This window comes from Fundulus heteroclitus, unplaced genomic scaffold, assembly GCF_011125445.2.
Source record: "Fundulus heteroclitus isolate FHET01 unplaced genomic scaffold, MU-UCD_Fhet_4.1 scaffold_82, whole genome shotgun sequence".
In the NCBI taxonomy this organism is placed as follows: Eukaryota; Metazoa; Chordata; class Actinopteri; order Cyprinodontiformes; family Fundulidae; genus Fundulus; species Fundulus heteroclitus.
The window spans coordinates 866,457-893,433 of record NW_023397274.1 but is presented as its reverse complement, the minus strand read 5'-3'; the positions used below and the strand labels follow the sequence as shown (position 1 = coordinate 893,433).

The following is a 26,977-nucleotide window of genomic DNA, read 5'->3' as shown; positions in this document are numbered from 1 at the left end:
TCCTTGTGTTGTGGATGTCCATTGCTCTACAACTAATACCAAGAGGTTTGGTGTTCAAAATCTAACATCGTTGCCGATCTTTTGGTTGGGTTCCCAGCAGACTTCTTATTGCTTTATTGACACACTTCTCAATTTCGGACATGGAAATGAATGCAACCATCTCTGGTTAGAAGCCTTAAAGAGGGAAAAAATATGGTATGTGCCCTTCAACGTTCAAAGTTCAGCATCTAAATCCACGGAGTCAGTCACTGTACACCCAGGATCAAACACAAACTTATCACAGATGATGAAACACACAAACTCTGCATGCACAAACCAAGTGCAGGTGCCCAACATTCACCTTGCAAAGTCTTCACAGAGATCCCACCTTTGGGGTCTTGTAACAGTAATCCGACAATCTAAACCCATAAAACCGCCCCTTGATGTCTCGCTGCTATCATAAAAATATGAAATCAGTGAAAAGTAAATGATCCACAACTAATTTGGTTCATAATTTCATACAGAATTTAATAAAAAAAAACACACATACAAATTACAAAGTACAAATTATTCACTTCTCGTATCCGACAACCTTGACAATTCTGTTTAAATCCTACATCTGAAATGATCAAAATGTACATTATATTAATTAGCTAAAATACAAACAAGTGACTGTTAATACAATTGGTTATTATAACAGCGTATCTATGCCAAGGTCCTTCTCTTTACCATGTGGACGTAAAATAGAAATGAAGAGCTGCAAAAAAAAAAAAAAAAAAAAAAAGTAAGGCATTATTTCATGCTTTCACTGAGGGCCAACCATGTTGTCAAGTTTAAGTAATTTGTAGCAATAGAGCATTCAAAGCCACCGGTGTGATCACAAACAGTAATTTGCCTCATTATCTACACACAGAAGCTCTCGTTGCACATTACTATATTCAAGCAACAAGTAATACGTATGACATTGCTGTCAAATAATAAAGGCTGTCTTGTTACTATAGCTACCAAGACCGGGTTCTAAGGAAAAAAAAAAACTGTAATAAATCATCCCTTGCATACTTTGCTTTGATTGCAGTGTTGACATTGTGCAAAATGCCACCAGAGAGTATTAAGGTACCTTATGTTACATCCAAGCTGTGTAAGAACTGAGCAAGAAAACATGAAAATCCCCGAAAACTCCTGCAAGTTTTCCCTCCCGGGACTTCACGGTTCTTTCATTCTTCATTTCACAACGCAGTTCTATTGTTCAACATTTCATTTGAATATAAAGGGACTGCAAAGCAGTGCAAACCAAGCGGCAACCGAGCGGTGTCATGCTTCTGTGTAAATGCTGGGGACCTTGCTCGTGCCGCGATCCACCATACAGAAGTAATCCCCACCATGCATCTCTTGATACGCGGGTGCTTCTTGATTTTGGACGAGGACGCCAAAACCTGCAGCAGAACGCAGACAGAAACACAGTGATCCACGTATGCGGTGTGTGAGAAGAAGAAAAATCAAACAGCGCTACAGCACTTGTCCCTGGCTGCTTTCTACGATGTGCCTTGAGCATTTCAAAGGCTATTAGTGAGAAATTCCACCCTGACTGAACACTGACTGCTGCAGAAAAAGACCGTTTCTATAAGCATTACCATAAATACGGGGTCTTAAGGAATTTTTCTACAGGCTAAAGGGAAAAAGTGGCACTTTTCTTCTTGCTGCTTTTAAACATTGAACGCTTATCAAGATGTCTGTGGCTGTCAGGTCAGAGCAGGAACATGGTTTATTCAAAGGTGACACGCATTTTGAAAGGTACTCGATCACGGCTGGAAAACAATAGTATAAACTCTAAAATAATGCTTATAATGGAGAAACTGCAAAGCGTTTAAGTGGCAATATTGGCATACTACACACCTTTAGACAGTGTCTTGCAACTAATCAAACCCCTAACTAACTAAATTGAATTTTAAGTGATATACCATCACCAAATAGGACATAAATATGAATAGTGAAGAAAATTTTGCATAGTCGTCTATGAAATGCACCATGCCTTTATTCCCCAATAAACAGATAGTCAGAAACTTTGGCCTTTTATCACCAGAGCCTGTGGCCTTTTTCCCCACATATTTGCTTTGTCCCGACATCAAACTTATCAGGACTCACATCTTGCCACTCTTCCATACAGGCCAGTTATGCACAGACCATAGATAATAGTTTTATTATATCAAAATTTCCTGCCATCTGATTTGTTGATCAGTGCAGTTCTGCAAGAGTTACCACCGGCCTCTTGCCAGCTTCTCACATAAATCCTCGCTTTGTTCACCCTGCCAGCTTAAATGGACGGTCTGCAGTTTCGCAGAACTCCTAGTTTCCGATGATGGATTGAAGAGCACTCTGCAGGACGGTCAAAGTTTAAAACGTTAATTTATAGCCTAACTCTGCTTCAAACGTTATTCCTGACACGCCTGACGTGTTCCCTGGTTGTCACGATGTTATTTGTCTGCCGATGTTATCTGAGCAAACCGCTGACGCCTTCACAGATAAACCGTATGTAAACGGAGATTAAATTATACACAAGTGGACTTAAAAAGGGGACTTCAGAAGGCAACTGGTTGCACTTCATTTTCCATCTAGTGGTATCAGAGCAAATTATACTTTTTTTTTCTCCACTCTATAATTATGGGCTTCTTTGTGTTGGCCTGCCACATCAAATTCAAATACCGTAACCTGAAATTTCTTGTAATGGAAGAAAATCTGAAGAAAATAGTTTGTCTGGGCGCTGTAAACAGGCTGTTTTTGATAATTTGAGTGTGTGCCGAGAAATGTTTTGATTTCAAGGCTTGAAGTACCTGGACTCTGATCTGTCACATCTGGAGGCTGGCCAGGTTGTTTCAGAACACAGTTGTTCAGCAGCGCCGGTCCGCTGGGAGGAGGAGGGTGGCAGGTGGAGGACGAAGGCCCAGGAGGGTCCCTGGAGATCAGCTGATCAACAAACCTGAAGTATTTCAAGCTTAAATAAATACTAATACTCATGGAGATTAAAAAAATGGCATTTTAAATATTTATTATGCAATAACAACCTTGGACATATTTCAAAACTGCCACCACTATTCAATACTGTGAATAAATTAAACACAATATCATAAACAGAGATTGGAGATTGAGATTACGTTGTTGTTTTTTAAAGGTAAAAACTCAATCTAATGTTATGTGCAAAACTGTATCAAATTCTGAAGGAACACTGCAGCTATTAAGACTGTTAGTGATGGGCAGCATGGTATATAAATGGCCAAACGTCAGTGAAAAAACTGAATTTTGATATTTACTTGCAATATGATCAAAAGAAATGTATGATAGAAAAGAACAGAAGAATTCAACAGACTTTTTATAATGTATAACACATCGGGGTGAATTCCCAAACCAGGTTTTCTCAACACTATCTGCTTTACTTTTGCAACGGATCGGCGCTAACTCGACACAAATTACAAACATGACCATCTGATCTAGGAAGAGCAAGCAATTTGCATGGGTTTGTGCTCTGCGGCAGGTGCAGAAATGATCAAAAAGGCAAAGAGAAATATTTCTAACATTTTTAATATTTTGTCCATAACAGAGCTCCGGGTTGTGACCAGACAACTGGCACCCCACAGAAAGTTAGGAACAACATGGAGCAATATCAGGGAGGAATCACTGTCAATAATTATTTACAAGTCAGTGAGAGATGTGAGTATTAATCAATATGGCGTCATAACTAGTGTTGTGCCGATGCCATTTTTTGGCCCCGATACCGATACCCGATACCTGGCTGTGCAGTATCGGCCGATACCGATACCATTACTTTGAAATTTATGTGTGTGTGTATATATGAAGAACTGCATACTACTTGGATGTAAAATAATTGCTATCATGGCTTTGTCAAACTGCTACCTTTGTAAAGCAGGAAAACGACTAATACAAAGTGAATCCAGTAGAACTAGTGAGTGTCGGGAGAGAGAAGGCTGCGTTCAAGTGACATACAAACATCAAAATGGTATCTGTGCCCTATTTGTTGGTACTCGCCAATACCGATACCACCATTTTAGCGCGGTATGGGCGCCCCGGCCGATACTGGTATCGGTGCAACTCTAGATAACACATTGTGAAAGACAACGCAATGCTGAATCCCCTTAACGGGTTAATCCAAAGGTAAAAGCAAAGATAAAAATGGCTTGGATTTTTGTTTTTCCTTCCCCAGCATGAAAATAACTTCTCGCTTTCTGGAAACTGTAGTTGTTTAACACGCAAAAACAACAACAACAAAAAAAAAACGGTCTGAAATCCATCACCAGCTCCTTCGTTTTCTCTGCCGTAATCAGGAGGTGGTCCCGCTGGAACCAGTCCACAAAGTCCTGTGTCAACTGTCTGTACGCTGAATCGTCCTCACCTGTGATGAGGCCTACTGTTGCTGAGTCATGTGAGAACATCAGGTGGTGGACAGGAACAGTGCCAGCACAGTTCTCAGCAGGGAACCCACACTACAGACCCCCCTGTCAGAGACGCAGCCTGGTGTCCTCACATGCTGTGGGCGGCCAGTGAGGTAATCTAGTTTCCACCAGGAGAGTTAGTGGTCTGGACCACTCCAACCCAGAACTCCTGGCTGGACATGATCTTCACGGTGCTTCCAGGCTTCTCCACATCATCCACCTCGATGAATGTAGGTGAACTGCAACGGATCCAACATAGATCGCAGGGGGACAAGATTGTTGAGGACCAAGCTCTCTAGGGTCTTGGTCAGACGTGAGGTCTATGCTACCGGCCTGTTACTGCTAAGATGTGGTGTCTTAGTCACTGGCACCACACACACGGGGTCTTCCACAGCTGTGGTACCTTCCCCCAGCTTCACGCTCACATTGAACATGTATCCCATGATGCCACGCGGTTGATCTGTGTGCAGCACCTCAGGATGCTATACGGGCCAGCAGCCTTTCGCACCTTGATCTTTCACCGCTCGTTCCTCACCTGATGTGATGGCGGCGGGAGGAGGGGGGGGGTGGAGTCCTCTGAAGCGGAGGGATTAGTTGACAGGATTCATTTCAAAAGGAAAAGCCTTTTTGCTCCGTAGTGTTGCAGTACATAAAAATAAAGTCTTTCTCCGTGTTTTTTTTTTTACATTACTATTTCATCCCAAAATATTTGAGACGGATTATCCTGAAAATTTTAATAGGACCCAGTAGCTGGTGTACGTCTGGACAATTAGTCTTTTTCCAAGTCTATATGCAAATGAGATGAATTTTAAGGCAACGTTTTTGACAAAACACTGACTGACAATCAAGCATGAACCAGAAGAAGAAAAAAAAAATGCCAACAAAGATTTTACAATTGACTTAACAACTAACAAAAGTGATTACAGCCTTGTCTCGTCTCTTGTCGGAGCATAAATGGCATTTTCTGGATTTTATGATTCACTCGTTGAATTCCTGGGAAGCTCTTGGTGGTGGCTATAGCATCCATTGATGCGAGCGGTTGAGTCCAATGAGGCAAGGCGAGGTCTTCTCTCACAGGCCGATTGTCCGCTCGGACATCCCGCAGTGAGAGCTTTGGCCCACCGCTGGTCCGAGAACAATCCCAACCATTGAGGAGCCGTAAGCATCTGGCTGCCCACGGGAACAAAAAAAAAAAAAAAAGTCCTGTTCTTACGTGCTTTGAAGAGAAGAGTGGATGAAGAGGCATTTTGCCCAGGTTGACAAGTGAATAATGTTTCTGGCCATTACATGTGAAAAGCTTTTTTTGTAGCATCCAACACACATGTTCACAATAAACAAAAACACAAAAAAATATTAAAAAAAAAATCGTTGGATGGTAGCTCCCGTTCTTGGTGTTTTATTGCTACTGTCTTATTTTCACTTATTCTCTTAATTAACTCGTATGAACTGCACTAACAGCAGTCTGTTTTAACATATTGTTAAAATATCTACAAATAAAGGTGAAATAAAATGAAAAATATATACAACAAAATCCTAGTATTCTCGTTTTAAATGAGAGGACAAGCAAGCATTTTTTTTTTTTTTTGGAAAACTGATTATTTTATTATGAGTTTGGAGCCTTGATACCATGGCAACCAATCTTTGAGTCGTTTTTTTTCCGGCTCATCGCAGGCAAAAGCTTATATTTAAATTTGTGGTGAACAGAAAGTGAGTTTTTTATTTCAACTAACGCTGACACTTTAATTGATAAAAGCACTAAAACGAGTTACTGAGTTAAGATTTACCTGACAGGTTTACCAGTGCGTCCAGAAATAGCCGAAGTATATCGGATAAAAACTTAAAACGGTTATGATAAAAATAACTAACTGTTTATTACCTGTAGTCATCTTGCACTGAGAACATCTGAGTCAGGTGGGGACTGTGATAAGAATCCTGTCCTTGCGTTGCACCTGAGGAACAGGAATTACAGACGCTTCAGGGCGGTGAATCTAATTAAGAAAGCTATTATGCGAACATGACGGCAGCAGCACAACTTGTTGTTCCAGGCTGGTTTTATGTCTCATATCAAATGCATTTATGCAAGCAACCAGAACATAAACGTATAGCAGCGTGACTCATGAGACGCACCAAGACCTGGGTTCAAGCTGTTGTCTAGCCTTGCCGAAGGGGAAATGCTGGGATGCAGAGGGTGAATGGTTAAACAGTCGGTTAGGGTGTCTCGGGTTCCTTCGGCGGAAGATTTCATCTGCAGAAACAAAAACGTAAACATAAACAGGGAGGAACAGCAGAAACCCGGTGACAGACAGTTCGCTCTGTCACTGTTGTCGTACTGGTATGTAAAGACTGAGTAGATCTACTATGTTTCTACTACTGCTGTGAAAACTAGGACTGTTAGTCATGAAAGGAGTCCATGCCCCCTTATGTCAGACTGACCTGAGGGAGTTCCCTCACGGCGAACACGAGCCAGCAAATATTATTTCTGCTGCCACTCAGCTGGCTGCCGTAGCTAAGCTAATCACATCTCTTTGACACGCAACAGATGTGAAGAAATGTCCAAAGCCAATGAAGATAGATTTTTTTTCATTTTCTTTAAAAAAAAAAAAAAAAAGGTCCTCCAAAAACTAGTTACCGGGTGGACAGGTTTCCAATTACCCAGCAGAGAAGATTTGCAATTGCTCTGAAAACCCATTCATGGCAGTTTAATTTCTGTCATTAGCTCTCCCTAGAATTTGACTTCATCAATTACTTGATAAAGAGATGCCCCAACCTGTATGACTGTGAGTTTTAACTGAACTGGCAGAAAAAAAACCCCAGACCAATTGAATGACCAATTAAATGACAAAATGTAGGTACAAGAGATGTCTTCATGCACCTAGCAGCTAAGGACAATATGTAGAATATTACTACTGTAACGGTTAGTGCTGGCGAACCTGAAATTCAGCTGGACACAGAGTTATGTAAAAGGTGTTTATTGCAAAAGGCGACAACAAACCAGGAAATGCAGATGTTACCGGTTTTGAACCCAAGCTGGTGGAGCGCGGAGACAGACTGAAAAAAAAAGCACGCCGACAGCCGGGCACGAGCGATGACATGTGAGATGAACTGAGATGAAACGACGATCTAGCAGTAAGCGAGTCAGTGTGGCAGGTACACGAAAGGCAGGTGAACAGGTGAGCACGATTGGAACTAAATTAGGTGAAAACGGGTGGAAATGGTCTGGGCAGACTGGAGAGGGAACAGGGAAGTGACAGGGGCTGTTTGCTGAGGGACGTGGGAGCTAATTAGTCCAGAACAAAGCAAAAAAAACCTAAATCGTGACAACTACATGCAAATGAAATGATGAATTTAAACAATATTTAAAAGCTCCAAGCGGAAAGTGCTCAGTTTCATTCTGACATGTCAACAGATGTGGACCAATGAACATAGGCCTCAGTCTTTGACATGGATCCCTTCGCTCTCTTAACATAATTTACTGTCACCCTACCTTCATTAAAAGGCCATTAGAGGCACAACGATATTAAGATAAAATAAAAAGATAGGATAGACGGAAAGACTAAAACAAAACAAATAAAGGTGCTCTGACAAGGATGACTTGTTTAGAAGGGTTAATGCAGAGAGGACAAATAGATTTTTTTTTTTAATAGATGTTTTTCCTGGTAGGGAGGACTTCCCAGAGGGAGGAATTGGACAGAAGTGGTGAAGTGAAGGGGAAGAGTCAATCGTGATCCTTTGGTCTGGTTGGTAATATCGGGGAGTTTTGGTTTGTGTTCATTTGTAATGAAACTGTGCCAGGAGACGGGATGCTAAGAATAAGGAGGGATTCAATGAGTAAGCGGTAAACCACTTTACAAACCTTTTCGTGGATATTAAATGTGAAGAGTTGAGCCATTTTATTCATGCAGTGCACACGCTGGTAAATGGAGATGCATTTTAAAAGCCTCAACCTGCTCCACTGCCTGGCCTTGGATAACCGACGCTTTAAGAAGATGCACTGATGGCTCAACCCCGACCTTCTCAACAGACAACAAGCACTACTTTAGATAACAGCTCTATTATTACCCCTGCTACCACTAAAAATACAGTAAATAAATGAATGAATAAATATAGCATTGAGACAATAACCTTGCAATGGTGAGCCCAAGCAGAAAATACAAGCTGCATTCAAACATAACTTCATCCCGTCTGTGAAACACGACGGTGGTAAGTTTAACACTTTTGGCTTTTCCGCTACATCAAGGCGGAATAACACAGAAAAAGATAAAGCTGATGTTCTATGAGGCTGAAGTCAAAGCCCTTTCCTTATCAAAGTCAAAGCTGAACTGTAGAATGCCGTTAATGCGTGGAAATCAACCAGCACCCTTGAGCCAAGGCTGCTCTGAATAGGCTAAAAAATTCCTCTACGCTGTGATGCATGATTGATTAAAGGCTACAGAAAATGTTTAACTGTAGTCATTACTTGCTGCTGAAAGGTGTGACGGCTAAATCTGGTGAGCCATCAGGTTTAATATGCTAAAATAGTTGTATGGCCCTGATGAGAAATTTATTAAATCTTTAGACAATCCATTGAAATCAGATGGAGCATTTGTTCCTCAGATATAACAAGAATCCAGAGGCACGAGAGGACAATCCAAACGCCTTTCGCAAAGATTCATATACTTATATTTTCTAAACTTATGTGATAACGAAGTCTATTTTTCCATAAATGCCTATCCAGTTAGGGATTGTAAATATTCAGCCAGCCGGGAGTCGAGTAAATACATAAAGCAATTTTTCAGATTACGTTTCATGTATCAACAAAACAGCTCTTCAAGACAACTGAACCGGTGTGGGAAAAAGTAGTTTCCCCTAAACAAAATTTCAATCTGAAATATTCACACTGAAAGAAAAAGACAATTAGAAGAATTTCATTGATACAATTATTTTAAGACTTTGGCGCTCAGACCTTGGCAGGAAACATTAGCGCTGAATTTTACTTTAATATGCATAAGCAGGTGTATGAGAACAGGGATGTTTCCTCGCAGGCCTAAAACTGGTGGTGGAGTGGAGATAGACGGCGTTGGTTCAGTCAATAGACGCTGGTTGGCGAGACGATCTGGTTAAGCTGTAATGATGAGATCCAGTAGACTGCGTGAGATGATACCAGTGCTTCACTCAGGGAGAGCTAGGGAGCCGGAGAGATGAATGTCCAGCTTGGATAAAAAACAGGTTTGTATGAACCTTTCCATGATGAGCAAGCATGAAGCGACAGTGAAGAGGAAAAACTCCCCTTTGGGAAGAAACCTCTGGCAGAACCAGGCTCAACATGGCGGTCTTCTACCGGACCGATTGAGATGTGATGGGGAATGCAATAAGAGTCCGGGAGGAATTACACTCTGATAGGGACGAGGTTGAAGAAGCACCATGGAAAAGCCAGATGGGGCTTGGCTATGATGGTGGAGAAGGGGATGGAGGTGGGTTGAGTCAGTGTCATCTGAGTCCAAATCAGACATTGCACAACCACAGCTTGCTATTGGCTGGGTAGCAGGCAGCGATGTGGATTTGAAGACCTTTTAAGATGAACTGTGGATGCTGATTGGGCTTCGTGGAGGTGTGGTTCAAAGCTGATTGGCTTGCATCGGAGGCGGATGAGCCTCTGATTGGATGAATGTAAGTAATTCAGTTTCTTCAGTTGAATTTCCGCCTAGGCTTCATAACTACTCAAGCCATCTATGGCTGCAGCAACTGTCATCAAATCACTGTGGAAGAGCTTTGGCCTACTCCTCTCTGCAGAGTTGGTTTAATTCAGCCACACTGGTTTTTAAGCATGTTTGAGGTACAACAGGTCCAAACTTCAAATAAGGCACACAGAAGCCCAATTGTGCACGAGCTTAGGTCATTAATTACTATCATCTTTTTCTTTCTGAAATGACGTGGTACTTTTATACCCAATGTACAAGGATGCAAACCTTCCAACAAGTTTCTCTTTTATCTAGTCAGTCCACAGAATATTTTTCAAAAGGTTTTGGGGATCATCCCGATGTCTTTGGCGAATGCACAACAGGCTTTTGATTTCGTTTTAGTCAGCAGTTCACCAGGGAACTCTCCCATTTGAGACATTTATATCTAATCTCTGACCTTAACTGAGGCAGGTAAGGTCTGCAGAGCTCTATAGTTATCATCGTCATAACTAAACCTTTATTGATACACGTAGTCTCACTGAACACACAAGTTCTCAGTTCCAGGTCTTTTTCTCTTACAATGGTTAGCTGGAGTCCCCTAAGCCTTAGAAATGAGTTTGCAACCCTTTCCGGACTGATGGATGACAGTGACTTTGTTTCACACCTGTTCTTGGATTTTCTTCAGATTTGGGCAGTGTTGCATTGTGAGACCTTTTAGCCTACTTCATATTGGCCTGGTGTGATTGGGTTGCTTTTTTCCCCCTTAATAAATGAACTCCTGCGTGTAAATCTGATTCTTGTATTTAATTATCTATCTTTGTCTGATATTCCATTGTTTTGAGGATCTCAAACATTGGAAAAAGTAAAAACAGAAGAAGGCAAGTTGTCATAGCTTTGTTAATCTTAGAGGATGTGGAAAGTTTCTTTGTCCCTTACTGTAGTATTATTTCTATCTGAATATTTATGTAGGAGAGTCAATATATGTATTGCTGACTCTATGCTTCTTGCATATATTAAGGTTATTTGCAGAGAAGACAACAGAATTGTGCCATGTTGTAGGTTTTAATCAAACACATCCATGAAATTAGGTAGAGGTTATCGTTACACTATGAGAAAAAAAAGCATCTTTCTAGTTATTAGTCCTCATTTTTGCTTGTGCCCGGGATGACTGGCACCTCAAAAATTAGAAAAACCTTTTCTCACCGACATCCAAAACGCCCTTAAAGTGCACTACAGTAAAGTGCAACTTTTAATGGAGTGGCTGTCAGTGGGAAAACACGAGAATGACAAACAACACTACCGAGTAATTTCGTGACACCCTCCGCTGGCTCTGTTAACCTAAGTGTGCATAAATTGACAAACTCCGCTGCTAGTCGTTTCCATCTAACCGCATGCACTCCTTTAATTAAGGATGATGATCATCTGTGTACAGTTAAGTTGCAGAGCTAAGTGAGTGGGATGGCAAGCCTGTCACAGAGCTAATTAGGATGAAGGAACGCACAATGAAAGGAAATACAGTATGTGACATATTGTATGTTAGAGGGGCTTACTTCGTGTTCACAGCTGTCATGTCGGGGAGGTGAAGCTCATTTCTCAAGCTGAGCCTCTGACGGCGAATGCCTGAGGTCTTCTACAAGTACAGCCCAGGGACTTTAATGCCATGTTCGCTAAGATTGAATCTCCTATTATGCTTCTACTGTACGCATCATCCCTGAGGGACACCACAAAACAATGCAATACAAATTAGAGACCTGCTGTAGCGACATCGGCGGGTACTCACCTTCTTGCGTAACTGCTGCTCTTTGGCAGAATGGGACTTCATGTGTTTCCTCAACGAACTGGGGTCTGTGTAACGTTTTGCACAGCCAGGCACCTGGCAGGCGTATGGCTTCTGCACAAGCAGTGACACATAAGCGCAGACGGTGAGCACACACTGCTCCAAAAGAATCCAAATGACATCTCTAATTATACCATGTGACTGAGAGGGGCCCGCCACTGACTGTGTCCAGGTGTGTTCGCTGGTGTTTGGCTCGGTCGCTGGAGTTGCTGAAAGCCTTGTGGCACCCTGGGTGCTGACACAGGTAGGGCTTCTCCCCCGTGTGGCTGCGCAGGTGGATCTTCAGGTTTTCAAGTCGAGAGAAAGCCTTGTTGCAGCCTTCAAACTGTGACAGCATAAATATAAAGCTTGGTTAAAATTAGTCAAGGTCAAAGATTGGCAGTTTTAAAAAAAAAAAAACCAACTAAGATTCAAAACAAGTCTCGTTAATACAATAAAAGATGTTATTATTACATGATGCCTGAATTGTAAAAACACAAAAATCTGTAAAGCATCTTCCCAAAGAAACAAGAAAATGAGTCACTAGTATGGCCTTGGAGGAGTATTCATACCCGTTAAAACATTTAAAAAAGATATTTTGGCGCACTATGACAACAAAGCTCAACATATTTTGCTGGGAGTTCATTCAATAAAAGACCAATACATGAATAATTACCCCTTCTACCTCTAAATAAAAGACAGTCCAACTAACTGTCTTAAGAAATCCCCTAATTGAAAAATAGCGGTCACTTGATTGTTTGTAATAAGCTAAACTCCTGAAATAATCTCAGTATGAATCCAGCTGTGCCGCGAAAGCCTCGGGGGTTTGCTAGAGAACGTTAGTGACAACAACAGCCCAACAAAGAGTAAGAAACACAGCAGACAGGTTAGCGACATTGCTGTGGAGAAGTTTTAAAATAGGGTTAGGTTAAAAAGCAATATCTCCGCAGTACCACAAAGCTCTGTTCAGTCCATCATCCAAATATGGAAATTTAACTGCAACTGCAAATCTATCCAGGGATGGCTGTTCAGGCCAGGAGGGCATTAATGAGAGGAGCAGCCAAGAGGCTCACGGTAACTCTGGGGGAGTTGCACTGACTAACAACTCAGGTGGGAAACACTGTTGACAGAAAAGCAATTGGTTGCACAATCTACAAATCTGGTCTTTGTGAAAAAGTGGAAAGAACAAGGTTATTGCTAGAAATAAGGTGGCAGGAAGTCCCATTTAGAGCTTTTAGGACCCTTGTGCTAAAAGCAAACACTTCAAAGATGGTGTTTTGAGAGCAAAAAGTAACGTTTTGGCTTCCATGCAAATCACAATGTGTACTTATTATTATTTTACCAGAAACAAACTTTTAGATTGAATACAAAATAATTTAAACCCATTAAGTGAGTAAGTATCGATAGTTTAAGACTTCACTGTGTGCTTCTACATTCAGAGGTTTCAGCTCAGCGTAAAAATGGTTTTGTATGGCTCATTTCCTCACAAAACACTCGGGTTTAGTGTTTACATTTTAGCTAAATGTCAACCTTATCTAATTTCACTCAAAACACATTTAATGTTCTCAATGTGGCCAGCAGGGGTCAGTGTTTCTACACCCATCGCCACAGTTTGTTTTCAAACAAACATCTGACATCACCTTGACAGCAGCTGGTTGCAAGGGATTATGAAAAACAAAATAGCTTTTACTAAACCATCTAATACATTTTAACATTTACTCAATGCTCTAATGAATGGCAGCGCCACGCAAGAAGCCTTTATGTAGGTTCACTGTCTGGCATTTAGGAGAAATGCTAACGGCATGTCTAATTCCAGTCAACATCACTGTTTATTGCATCATACAAACAGTGACTTCATTCCTGAAACATGCTAATCATTCAGAGCCTTTTCTTCCAGCTCCTGGAACATGTTGCCGTCTTCCTGGGGGGTTCGAAGACGTGGTTAGTGATGGGGATTTTTTTTCTCTTTTGTTCTAACGAAGCCTCATGGACAAAGAGTGCAGACCATGTCTGGTATTGTTATACTTTCTCTAGGAGTCAATTCCTCACATTCTTATAGCTCTTAGTCATTACTGCCAAAACTAATTTAACTTTTTTCCACCCCCTACAGTAATATAAATTCTTCTCATTCTTTCTCAACACAACATGGTTATTTTTCTACCAAAAAATAAATAGTAAAAAAAATAAAAGAAATTCAAGCAAGCCCTTTTTTTTCATTTGAACTTGAAAATAGATTTTCACTTCGATTCAAGGAAAGGTATTTACATGGTATAATCTAGAGGTTTGTAAGAATTCTGGGAAGGGAAATGCCAAGCATTTTTAGAACAGGAAATTCATTTCTGAACACAACAAATCATAAAGGAGTGACAACAGATAAACTATTTCACACAATCTCCCATGTTGGAGAGAATTCTTGGTCCATGCTGTCTGTTTCAGATGGGTCACTATAAAGGCTTTGCTTTAATAGAAGTCTTTAGGGTTGAATTAGGGCAAGAAAAGAAAACAAAGACACCTGCCTGAAGCAACGCCGACAGAGATCAATAGCCTCTAAGCACCAAACTGGACCGAACCCACTTCAAACCCAAATCCTGGCAGGACTCCAGCCAAGTCCAGCGGTAGGTAACTGTGTAACTCCCACTCTGCTTCTCTGTGTCACAAAGCTCTCATTAAGAGGGCTTTTCACTGTGCTACAAGGGATGTTTGAGGGTGAAAAGAAAGCAGTGTGGCTCCTCGGTCTCACAGCCAACTTCTGACAGATCCTGGCAGGTACTCACGCCCCAGCTGAACAATGACAAGCGGCAGCCTGTGCCAGCAGACTCCGTCTGACGCCCGGTTCAGCTCTGAGGTCACTTCACTATTCTACACACTGTTTTACCAAATTTGTTTGTGCCTTTCCTTTATCCCTCTGCCTCGCTTCTTCTTATGGAATATTCAAAACCCTTTCCAAATTGTAGGGCATTTTACATCTAAAGCATGAATATTTGGACGTCTGTTGTGTCCAAAATGAATCCGTTGCCGAATGCACAGCTAAACCAGAAGTTCTCAAATACTGCAGAAAAAGACAGATCATCTCTTTTTCTGTCTGACATTAAATTGACTAAATCAGGTCAATTCTGCCGGTTTTAGGTCAGTGTTGCCTTTAAATGCTGTTGTTTTTCAAATGATCTTCCACATGTTTCTACCAAAGTTTACAGGAACTGTGGTCTATAACTCCTGACAGACCTGGTGTAACCGAGTCATGTTTGATGACTTTGCTGCTCCTAAACTACCTTGTGACTAATTTGGTGGTATGATAAGGATCACTTTCCTTTTAGGAGCCTTACATTTCCTGACTAATGCCTTGAGGAGCTACTTTAAAGGTCCACATGATGTTCTTTTCTCTTAACGACATCTGTTTTGTGAAGTGCACCAGTCCCTCCAGCAGCAAAACACTTACACAGAGTGATGCTGCTACCAGCATACTATAAAATCACAACGGTGTTGGTAAGCGTCCCTTTTTTCCTTTCAAATGTAAAAACTTTAATTCTAGTTTCAACAGAGGACACACCTCGGAAAAAATGTGTTTGTCCCGGAATTAAGTTCCAAACTGTAATAAGGGTGTTTATGTTGATTTTAGGCATTACGGCTCATAAGGTCCGTACAGAATTGACATGGGCTGACTGTGGATATTGCACCTTCAGGCATCTGGAAACTTGCAGAGGTTCACTTTACTCTTCCTGATATCTTGGCTGATTTAACTGAAATTTCCCATGAATTCACACAAGGAAACTGTGTGTTTGATGTGTGCCTTAAAATACTTCCACGGGGTTTTTTTTTTCCATGTAGTTTGAACATAATGGTAATCTGACTATGTGTAGTTTTCTGACTTTAGAGGAAGTATTACAAATTGTTTCAATTGTTTTAAAACAGGAAAAGTCTCTCAATTAGTGTTAGATAAGAAAATAATGACATTAACGGATATCAAGTGCAATACCTAATAACCCTACACATTTCTTAACGAAAAAATTCTCAAAACAAAACTGGAAGGCCTCTGGGGATTTAATCGTCAGCAACACCGCGCCTCAGGCAATGGTGCAACCGAAAATATTGTTACTGAACACTTATAATACAGCAGTGCATCAATGAGTTTGTCATCAAAATTTTGTTTCAGAGGAAATATTCATGATCGTATGCATAGTATTCTTGCACTTACTGATTCTCCAGGACTCAACAGTTTCCCCCTGGGATTATTAAAGTATGTCTGATTCTGATTCTGAATATCAATGCCAACGTTTGTTTATTTATAAAGCACTTTTAAACCACACTAGTTGGACCACAGTGCTGTACAACAAGGTGAGACCAGTAAAAATAACACATCAAAACAAAAGCGCAACAAGAACAGAGATAAAATTAGATGTAATCTGGAATACTATAAACAAAAGTTTAAATAACTATTTAAGCAAATATCAGAGAGGTAACATCTCACTGTCACTTTGTGTCAGGATTTGTTTATTGATGAACTCAGAACACACACAGGGCAAAAGTTTGAGAGGTTTATTGAAGGGTTGATGACTGATGGAAGGTGTAACCGGAGGTGCAGGAATACAACGGCTCAGGGGTGCAGGTGAAGGCAGGAGCTGACGGCCAGGAGAGAGAGTCCAACAACGCTGAGCGGGGTGGCACAGAGCAGAGCCTTCTCAGAGCGGCTAGTCAGGTTAGCAAATCACTTAAATCCGAAACCAAGGCAAGGACGAGGACTGGCATGGAGTGGATGATTAAGAAGACGGACCAGCACTAAAGTGAGGCAGAGGGAGGTTTAAATAGGAAGACTAACAGGTGACATGCATCTGACTGAATAATTACTAACAGGTGTGACTGACTGCAAGGAGAGTGAAGTGAAGGCTGGGTGGAAGGGAAGGCTGAAGTGAGGGGAAGGAGAAACTAAAAACAATAAATAAAGTTAAACCCTAACAAACACTAAAACAAGGTGGAAAAACCGAAAACCAATGGCAACAAAAGCCGAATCAAAACTAAACCATGACATTACCCCCCCCTCAAGGCCGGACTCCGGACGGCCTAACAAACTAAACAACAACCAACCTAGGGTGGGTGGAGGGTGGTACGGATGGCGGGCTAGGGTCAAACAAAACAGATCAAAGCAGGGTGGGTGGAGGGTGGTACGGATGGTGGGCCAAAATCAAACAAAAAAAAAAAACTACCCACTCAGGGCGATCTGAAACAACAGGGAAAACAAAAGCGGACTAAAAGGGGTCTCTAACAACCCCTGGTAGGCAAAACAAGAACGTCTAGCAGATGCTGAAAAGCAAACATCGCCACAAGGAAAGTCAGGCGAACATTGCCACAAGGCAAAACAGGCAAGGCCAGACATACTAACGCCAGAGGGAAGAAGTAGGCGTGCTAACGCCAGAGGGAGAACAGGCGCGCGACAGCGCCAGAGGGAGGAACGGGCGCACGACAGCGCCAAAGGGAAGGAACGGGCGCACGACAGCGCCAAAGGGAAGGAACGGGCGCACGACAGCGCCAAAGGGAAGGAACGGGCGTACTTAACGCCAAAGGGAAGGAACGGGCGTACTTAACGCCAAAGGGAAGAACGGGCGTACGACAACGCCAGAGGGAAGAACGGGCGTACGACAACGCCAGAGGGAAGAACGGGCGTACGACAACGCCAGAGGGAAGAACGGGCGTACGACAACGCCAGAGGGAAGAACGGGCGTACGACAACGCCAGAGGGAAGAACGGGCGTACGACAACGCCAGAGGGAAGAACAGGCGTACGACAACGCCAGAGGGAAGAACAGGCGTACGACAACGCCAGAGGGAAGAACAGGCGTACGACAACGCCAGAGGGAAGAACGGGCGTACGACAACGCCAGAGGGAAGAACAGGCCGGGGCGTGAGGGAAACGCCGGGGCTTGGGGAAGAGAACGCCGGGGCGTGAGGGAAACGCCGGGGCACAAGGGAAGCAGGAACATCTAAAATGCCAAGGAACAAGAACGGAGGGCGTACTAACACGCCGGGGAACCGAGGTCGTCCTAAGACGCTGGGGAACCATAAATCAGAGGGCATCCTAACATGCCGGGGAACCAAGAATCAGAGGGCGTCCCAACACGCCGGGGAACCAAGAATCAGAGGGCGTCCTAACACGCCGGGGAACCAAGAATCAGAGGGCGCCCTAACACGCCGGGGAACCGAGAAACAGAGGGCGTCCTAACACGCCAGAGAGCCAAGAATCAGTGGGCGTCTTAACACGCCAGAGAACCGAGAAACAGAGGGCGTCCTAATACGCCGGGGAACCGAGAAACAGAAGGCGTCCTAACACGCCAGGGGACTAAAGAACTAAAAGGCCAAAACAAAACCAAGGAAGCTCGAACCAGCCAAAGCTAAGGAGCATGAAACAGCTCAGTGCCAGGGGTCAGAAATCTAAGTGAGCGCTAAGACCTAAGGAGCGCTGGAAACTAGAAGCGCAGGACAACAATAAAGAATCAAACCAAGAACTAGAAAATAAGGCAAAACTAGAGCAGGGATAACACCACAAAAGAAAAACTAAGGCAAAACATAAAATCAAAACACTAAAGCAGAGAATGAAACTAAAGCTAACTACGAATGAAGGAAAAAAGAAAAACTAGGACTTGAACAAGTACACTAACGTGACAACCAGAGAGCTAAAGCTAAAATGACAAGGCTGGGCAAACCTAGAAAACTAAGGCAAAATCTAGACTCCTAAAACAGAGCAGGAAAAAACAAAGCAAAACAGAGACTAAGTACTCTAAGAAAACAAAGAACCCCCTAAATAATTCTAAACCGAGGAATTCTAAATCACTCAAAACTAAAGCCGAGCTTAACAAAATAAAACAGAAAGCACTGGCCTTAAGGGCGTAGGCAAAGACGGCTGCTAAGCCGCAAGAGTTCTCGTGGAGGTCGTCCTGGACGAGGCAGGCGGCGGAGCAGCATCGCCCGACTAAGCCCTTGAGGAGGGCGGCCCTGACGAGGCAAAGTCAAGCGGCCTGGAGACCGCGGTCGGCAGCTCCGGCCGAACAGAAAAGACAAAGGCGGGCGCCGTGGTGGACGGCCCCGACGAGGCAAAGTTAAGCGGCCTGGAGACCGCGGTCGGCAGTTCCGGCCGAACAGAAAAGTCAAAAGCGGGCGCCGTGGTGGACGGCCCCGACGAGGCAAAGACGAGCGGCCCGGAGTCCGCAATCTGCGGCTCCGGCCGAGCAGGAAAGTCAGAGGCGGTCGCCGTGGTGGGCGGCCCCGACGAGGCAAAGTCGAGCGGCCTGGAGTCCACAGTCTGCGGCTCCGGCCGGACAGGAAAGTCAGAGGCGGGCGCCGTTGTGGACGGCCCCGACGAAGCAAAGTTGAGCGGCCCGGAGTCCGCAGTCTTTGGCTCCGGCCGAACAGGAAAGTCTGGTGCGGGCGTCGTGGAGGACGACCCCGGCACGACGAACTAGAAATAGGAGTAGCATCAACTAAGGCCTCATCCTGAGGCGAAACTACTCCCTCGGAGGCCTCATCCTGAGGCGAAACTACTCCCTCGGAGGCCTCATCCTGAGGCGAAACTACTCCCTCGGAGGCTTCATCCTGAGGCGAAACTACTCCCTCGGAGGCCTCATCCTGAGGCGAAACTACTCCCTCGGAGGCCTCATCCTGAGGCGAAACTACTCCCTCGGAGGCCTCGGCCTGAGGCGAAACTACTCCCTCGGAGGCCTCGGCCTGAGGCGAAACTATTCCCTCGGAGGCCTCGGCCTGAGGCGAAACTACTCCCACGGAGGCCTCGGCCTGAGGCAGGGCGGTTCCCTCGGAGGCCTCGGGCTGATCTGCGTCGGCCGGCGGAGCGGAGCTTTCAGCGGCCGGCAGAGCGAAGCCTTCAGAGGCCGGCAGAGCGGAGCCTACGGTGGCCGGCAGAGCGGAGCCTACGTCGGCCGGCAGAGCGGAGCTTTCAGCGGCCGGCAGAGCGAAGCCTTCAGAGGCCGGCAGAGCGGGGCTTACGGTGGCCGGCAGAGCGGAGCTTTCAGCGGCCGGCAGAGCGAAGCCTTCAGAGGCCGGCAGAGCGGAGCCTACGGTGGCCGGCAGAGCGGAGCTTACGGTGGCCGGCGGAGCGGAGCTTTCGGGTGGAGGCGGAACCATCTCTTCAGCTACCTCGGACGCTGCCGGGCTACAGGCTTCAGAGGGCGGGTCCTCCTGAACCCCCTCACGGGACCTGAGCGGAAGCGAGTCTTCGGAGGCCTTAAAGCGTCGGAGTGCCCGGCGTCCTAGCCGGGAGGAGCCAGACGGGGGTACAGAGGCTGTCAGAGGGGTGGCTGCAGGCCCACGGGGAAGAAGGTCGTCCCGGTCACCGTAATAGAAGCTCCACAGCTGGTCCTCCTCGACATGTGGGGCTCTGATGGATGGGACATTGAGCTTTACTCGGGGAGCCAGCTGCGAGTCATAGAGGTGGTGACATAAGCGATGAAGGGATCTGCGGCTTCTCTTCTCGTGCCCTGGGGTAGCGGCAACAACGCCCACGTAGAACACCTGGGGAGTGGAGTCGGCCTTGATCGGCGGCGCAGGGTCCTGGGCAGAAGCCATCCTGGCGTACCTCTCATTCATCAGGCGTTCGCACATGTCCAGGTAAGCGCGGACCTCCGGGGTGTCAGCCCCTGGAGGTAAGTCCCATGTGGTGTCTGAGTTCATCTTTGGCTGGTCCGTACTGTCAGGATTTGTTTATTGATGAACTCAGAACACACACAGGGCAAAAGTTTGAGAGGTTTATTGAAGGGTTGATGACTGATGGAAGGTGTAACCGGAGGTGCAGGAATACAACGGCTCAGGGGTGCAGGTGAAGGCAGGAGCTGACGGCCAGGAGAGAGAGTCCAACAACGCTGAGCGGGGTGGCACAGAGCAGAGCCTTCTCAGAGCGGCTAGTCAGGTTAGCAAATCACTTAAATCCGAAACCAAGGCAAGGACGAGGACTGGCATGGAGTGGATGATTAAGAAGACGGACCAGCACTAAAGTGAGGCAGAGGGAGGTTTAAATAGGAAGACTAACAGGTGACATGCATCTGACTGAATAATTACTAACAGGTGTGACTGACTGCAAGGAGAGTGAAGTGAAGGCTGGGTGGAAGGGAAGGCTGAAGTGAGGGGAAGGAGAAACTAAAAACAATAAATAAAGTTAAACCCTAACAAACACTAAAACAAGGTGGAAAAACCGAAAACCAATGGCAACAAAAGCCGAATCAAAACTAAACCATGACACTTTGAGGTTTAGGCTTATATACCTAAACATCCCAATAATGGTGGTCATGAGAGATGTTGCCAACCAGCAATCTTTTTCAGGGAAGTACTTTGCTTCATTCAGGAACAAAATCCCCAAAACATATTGAAAACATCGTAAAATAAATATGGCTGTTTTGTGTCTGGTTCTGACTTTTCATCCTCTGCAAATATTAGACAAATAATTAAAAAAACAAGACATGAAAATTCATAAAATGCAATGCACTGAAATGTCTGCCATCTACACAAACACCAAAAGCCAAAACAAATTAACTTAGAAACAGCTTCGTCCCAAGAGCTGTGAGGGCAATCGCCCCCTGATGGGACAGATGTCAGACAGTCCAACGCTTTCAAATGACCCCACTGCTACTAGCCCGTCATACGTTACAATCACCTTAATGTTACCGCCTACTTGCACACTGTCATCTCAGAATATCTAAATGCACATTGCTGTAGACAAAGCCTCAGATCATCACTGTTCAATAAGCACCCTATTACCTCATTATCTCTTATCTGTGACTTTCCTGAACGCTAAAAGATTAAATAAAATAAAAGATGTAACCCATGTTCGTTGCCTGTTTTTGCCTTCATTATGTGTAATATGAACTGTAACGTGAACTGAAGTACCTAATTTTGCTGCTGTAACACGCAGTGACAAATATTCTATTCTATTTTAAAGTTAAAAAGTTGTTCAAAGAACCAGAGTTAACGTCACAATGCTGGAATTGCTGAAATCCTTTGCAAGAGTGTGCCTGTAAAATCATTAGTGCTCAGGTCACTGGTACGGCAAAACACACTGGTAATTTAAGATTGTATTTTTCAAAAGAAACTATTTGATAATGGTTAACTAGATTGTGGGATAGCGGGTACAAGTCTGAGCCTGCCCCATATGTCAACTGTGTAACAAGAGCTACTTCTATGTCGTGTTAGCAAAACGCGTCTCAGATCCCTCTGAAAGAAAAACAAAAACCCTTTCTAATTTATAAAAATATTTAGCCTTTTTAAAATAATTAATTTACATTAAGAATTTCGTGTTTTATGCACATCTTGCAGTTCACTAAATCATATAATAGTCAAGGAAAGGAATCTTGTAAGGAGAAAGGACTGAGACAATGGCAAATGGTTTCAAAATGATTAAATAAAGCAATTGGCTGTGGGTCACCTGTGTACAAGTTACCGTTTTATGCTCAGATGTTTTCTCAAACAACAACTACAAGATCAAATTCTCCTTTTGGCAATAAGCTGCGGCCATAAATCTTTCATCACTGAATGATTAGAGGAAGCGAAATGCCTCCATGGCAACGGAGCCGGTTTCAACTAATAAGTGAGTATTTTGGAGCAGAAGGTCGACTGCAGGTATGCATGATGTTAATATTTAACCTGTCAAAAGCATCAACGTGAAGCATGTTTGTTAATTACTCATCCAAGTCCGAAGTGGGAGTGAGGAAAAGACAACATGATCTGCGTATCTGGGTCTAAGAAAAGAATTTGTTTGTCTATTGTGGGCGTCAGCAACCTTTATGATCCAAAGAGCCATTTTTACACTTGAACCTCCTAAATAAAATTTGAGACCTAAATACCATTTGTCTAAAGATGGAAAACCTATATGACCCCCAGGCAAAGCAAGTCACATTTACTGACTAAGCATTGTTCATACACAAAGCAATTTAACGAGAGTGAAAAGCGACATATCCAGGTTTTCAGTTCTTCCTTCTCACACTGAAATCATTCAGATGTGTGTCCATATATAGAGGAACTGAAATGCTTTGGTCTGAATTCCTCGTTAGTTCACCCCCAGGTTCCAAATAGTTTCGGTGCTGTCTCTTTAAATCTAAAGGAGGTGCCTACCAACCGTAATAGAAGACATAGAAAACTGAACGGCTTAATAAATACAACCCCAAAAAAATATAAAGATATCTATGCAGCACTTGGACAGACTACATTCAAACTTTCTGCACTCCTAGAGATCCTTAGCACACAACAAATGTCCATGTTTTTTGTTTTTTTTCATTTATTGTAATAGTGTCTTGATTTGTACAGGTTTTAAAAATGAATCAGACCCCTACAGCTTACCCAGCTTTGGCCAAGACCTGGAAGCACTGAACAGTTTTAGGGTTATCTTGGATTTACTTGACCCATCTAGACCCCTCTAGACCCCTCAGGCCATCAGATAAGCGTTAATGCAGTCTGAACAACTTGTGCCAGCATTTAGCTTCAACACTTTTTAGCTTTAGAAGCAACTTCCTGAAAACCAGACGTGTGGAGAAAAGGGTTGCTTCTTTAAGCACCTTATCCTGAAATTTACTGCAGTTTACTGTGATTTTTCAAGCTGTATGCAAATGAAATTTCGTTCTGTACGCACTTTGTGCATACAAAATGACAAATAAAGTTGTCTAAGTCTAAGTCTAAGTTTAAATCAGGACTGAAAACGTGTTCACTGCAGCTTTAATATGAAGGCCAATGTGTGCTTCCTTGCATTTTCATCATTAAGTCATCTAATTGTTTTAAATTTTCATTTTTCATGTTTTATGTAAAACGTTGCTATTGTTCTGTTTATGTTTTTCATGTTTTATTAAAATGTTTTAAACAATGTTTTTCATTTTTATTTTCATGCAAAACACCTTTATTGACCATGTGCATCTATGGTACCATTTAAAAAACAAGCTTGGTTTTGCATCTGAATCATTTAGAAATAAACTCTATCCCTGCGGCCAAAGGGGCAAACACGTGGAAAACTGGAGCACGGGGCAACACCTTCCCACAACGCCAACAACGTTTTCCAGACAAAGGCCTGGCAAACCCAATCGGCTGCTGACAGTCACAATAGCTAGTGGAGGCCCAGTGGGCTTTGCCAGAGCTGCGGTGCTAGAAGTCTTTTGTGCTTATTTAATAACTATATAATCGAGTTAACTCCCATGCCAATTATCACAGAGCTTTGCTAATTGCCCTGTGGCTTCAGTTAAAATGAGATTGGCCGTATTTTAAATGAAGACCTTTGCCAACTACTGTTGCACATGAGGGTATTCACCCTAATAAAGATTTTTTTTTTTTTTTGGCTGTTTGAGGTATTAACTCCTCAAATAGACACTGGAGCTTTAATTGGCTCATAGCGAAGAAAGTTTAGTGAGCTCCACCATTTATCATGCGTCTATGTTCATCTCAAAGAGGAGTAAAACCGTTTTAGTGGACCGCTTTTTTGTTTGTTCTTCAAAAAAGAACCAGAAACCAGGATAGATGCTGGATAGAATTCAACAGAAGGAGATGCAAGAGACAGATATGTAAGGTATACCGAGCATTTGTTGGGTTTCTCTCCGGAGTGGACCCTCATGTGGATAAGAAGCTTGTATCTGGCGTTGAAAGGCTTAAAGTTTCGTGGACAGCCGAGCCAATAGCAAGTGAAGTCCTCCGCCTTTTGCTGGTCCACGTGTAGCTTCTCTATGTGCCTCACCAGGTCCTCCTTCTGGTCGTAAACCGCAGTGCAATCCATCCACCTGCAGTGGTGGGTGCTGTAGTCCTCCACCTCCCCTTCCTCCTCCTCCAGCATGGGAATTTGGGGTAAAAAGCCGACTCCGTGCCTGTGTGGAAACATGGGAGCTTGGGTGGCGGCGCTCTGAGATTGGGCCTTCGATTTGCAGTGATGTCGAGAAGGGTTTATGTGATGGTGCGAGTGGTAAGGGGGCGGGGGCCCATGTGGGGCAGCGGCTTCTTCTTGGACTCTCGTCAACGATGCTGGCTCTGTCTGTAGAGGTGGTGGAATGCTGTTGGACATTTGGCTGCAACCGTCTGAACTCTTCTCCAGGAACCCTTGTTCTTCTGAAAGGCACTGCGGTCCCACCATCATGTTAGCCATCTGGGTCTCCAGACCCCCTCCCTCTTCCAGCACCTGCATGCGTCCATACCCTGCTTGTGCAGAGCCCAGCATGCTGCTGCATGGATGGTTGTGGGGTATGCAGCGGCCTCTCACCCCCAAGAAGTGACCGTACCCATCGGGCTGAACAGGGGAGAGGGTGCAGCGGGACGACGGAGAGCTGCGAGAACCGTTAATGTAAGCCACGAGCGACGTAGGGGAGGTCCGTATGATACTGTTAAAATCAATCCCCATGACATCTGATAACGGCGACGTGGAGAGCGCCCTCTTCTTCGCGTGAGATTGTCTGGGGCTTCCGGCGTCAGCTGCGAAAAGGTACGAGGGCAGGGAGGCAGAGGCGCTTGTCCCCCCCGATATGGTCGTGCCCGACATGGCCGTGCCAGGGGAGAGGCTGACTTGCTCTCCGCCCTCGCTGGCCTGTGCGGAGCTCTGAGGTAGTCCCACAGGAGGAAGCACGCGGTAACCATATGCCCAGTCTTGTTTGCCGCTGAACACCGACTGGGTTTCAAAGAGGCTGAGGGTGGTGGATGCCAGGGATTCTCTGGACAGCAAGGACCTGGAAAAGATTGCCGCTTGCTTTAGAAACAATCTCAAATCGCGCGAGCTCCTCGTCAAATAACGCCGTGAGAGGTCGCTCACCTGGCATCAGTGTGAGACACCGGCACACTGTGAGATGATGGGGGACGAAGCCTTGGAGGAAACGCTGGGCCTGAGAAAACACTCATGGGACTGGTGGTCACCGTTAGATTTACACCAGCTGCTGGACCGCATACCTCCATTGTGGACCCAGACACTGCAAAATCAGCTGGAGACAAGCCGGGACTTTTAGAAGTGACCTAGATCATAGTGTCCTGGAGTATACAAGTTATAGCAGAGGACAGATAAAAACCAAACACAAATGGACTATGTCATCGACAGACCTTAAAGGGGACATATAATTTTCAGTCCTTCCTTTTCTCATTTAAATCATTCAGTCTATATAAAGTGGAACTGCAACTCTTTGGTCTGAATTCCTCATTATTGTTGCCCCACAACCTCTCTTCTGCCCCAGTTCTGAGGTGTGTCTGAGAGCAACTCAATTTGGTGCCGTCTCTTTAAATCTAAACAAGCCCCCCTTATCCAGGCCACTGAGCGTTCCATTTCACCCTGTTCAGCATTTTGTAGTATGACCATATATTGTGTGGGTTAAAAGACCCAACAACAATTTTCACTTGACTTGTAGCTTCAGCATCTTCTGGAAATAAAAATCGGGGCTTTGCAAAACGTGTAAGTCAGAAGTCCATGGCCTTGTTTAGAAATTCTGCAGCAAACATTGTGACGTAATAGTTAAAAACGTTAGAGAAAACTGGACAGCTCGAAAAATATGACCAAAACATAATATAAAGACATCCACGCTGCAGAGACTTAATAAAACGCACCTGCACTTGTAAGGATTTCCTCACAGCACTCCAAATACACAACAAAATGTATTTTAGGGTTAAAAAAAGTGGACTTTACATGATATGCACATTGAAATAAACATGGTGTGTTAACCTGATTGCATAAGTCTGCAGACCATCAAACTGATATTTTGTCAATTTCAGTTTTTGTTCTTTCTGAATTTAAAATCTCCCATCACTTGTTCTGACTCTGATGAACCTAAAAATAAAGTTCACCTATGAATGTATGATCTTTTTTGAAATGTGCTATTTTCCCCCTTTAGCAATAGCCGTGGTTTGCATAATTTGCATAATTGCATAATTTAGAAAGGACTAAAATTATCCCATTGTAAAAGGGTATTAGGGGAATATTACAACAAAGAAATCCACTGCATATTACATTTTCCATGCTACAAGAAAGACAGTCAATGGTCCTTGGAGAAAATATGGGACAAGATTGACATTACGAGAAGTGAGATGCTACTCCAAAATTGTAGAAAGTAGAAGACAGAAACTGGTCAGTGAGGCTGTCAATCAATAACAGAA

At 43.9% G+C, this 26,977-nt stretch overlaps 1 protein-coding gene across 2 annotated transcripts in view; it reads right to left on the bottom strand.

Annotated features, from left to right (window-relative positions):
- Positions 1-627: 627 nt before the first annotated feature.
- Positions 628-26,977, bottom strand: part of glis3 (GLIS family zinc finger 3) — a 31,213-nt gene continuing 4,863 nt past the window's right edge. For both annotated transcript variants that reach the window (XM_036134465.1, XM_012869157.3), the window contains exons 3-10: positions 25,653-25,818; positions 24,435-25,569; positions 12,079-12,240; positions 11,859-11,969; positions 6,549-6,666; positions 6,298-6,370; positions 2,808-2,953; positions 628-1,412 (exon numbers count right to left, since the gene is read on the bottom strand). In XM_036134465.1, the coding sequence (XP_035990358.1) occupies positions 1,291-1,412; positions 2,808-2,953; positions 6,298-6,370; positions 6,549-6,666; positions 11,859-11,969; positions 12,079-12,240; positions 24,435-25,569; positions 25,653-25,818 (2,033 nt within the window). In that variant the 3' untranslated portion in view covers positions 628-1,290. The remainder of the gene's footprint in view (positions 1,413-2,807; positions 2,954-6,297; positions 6,371-6,548; positions 6,667-11,858; positions 11,970-12,078; positions 12,241-24,434; positions 25,570-25,652; positions 25,819-26,977) is intronic.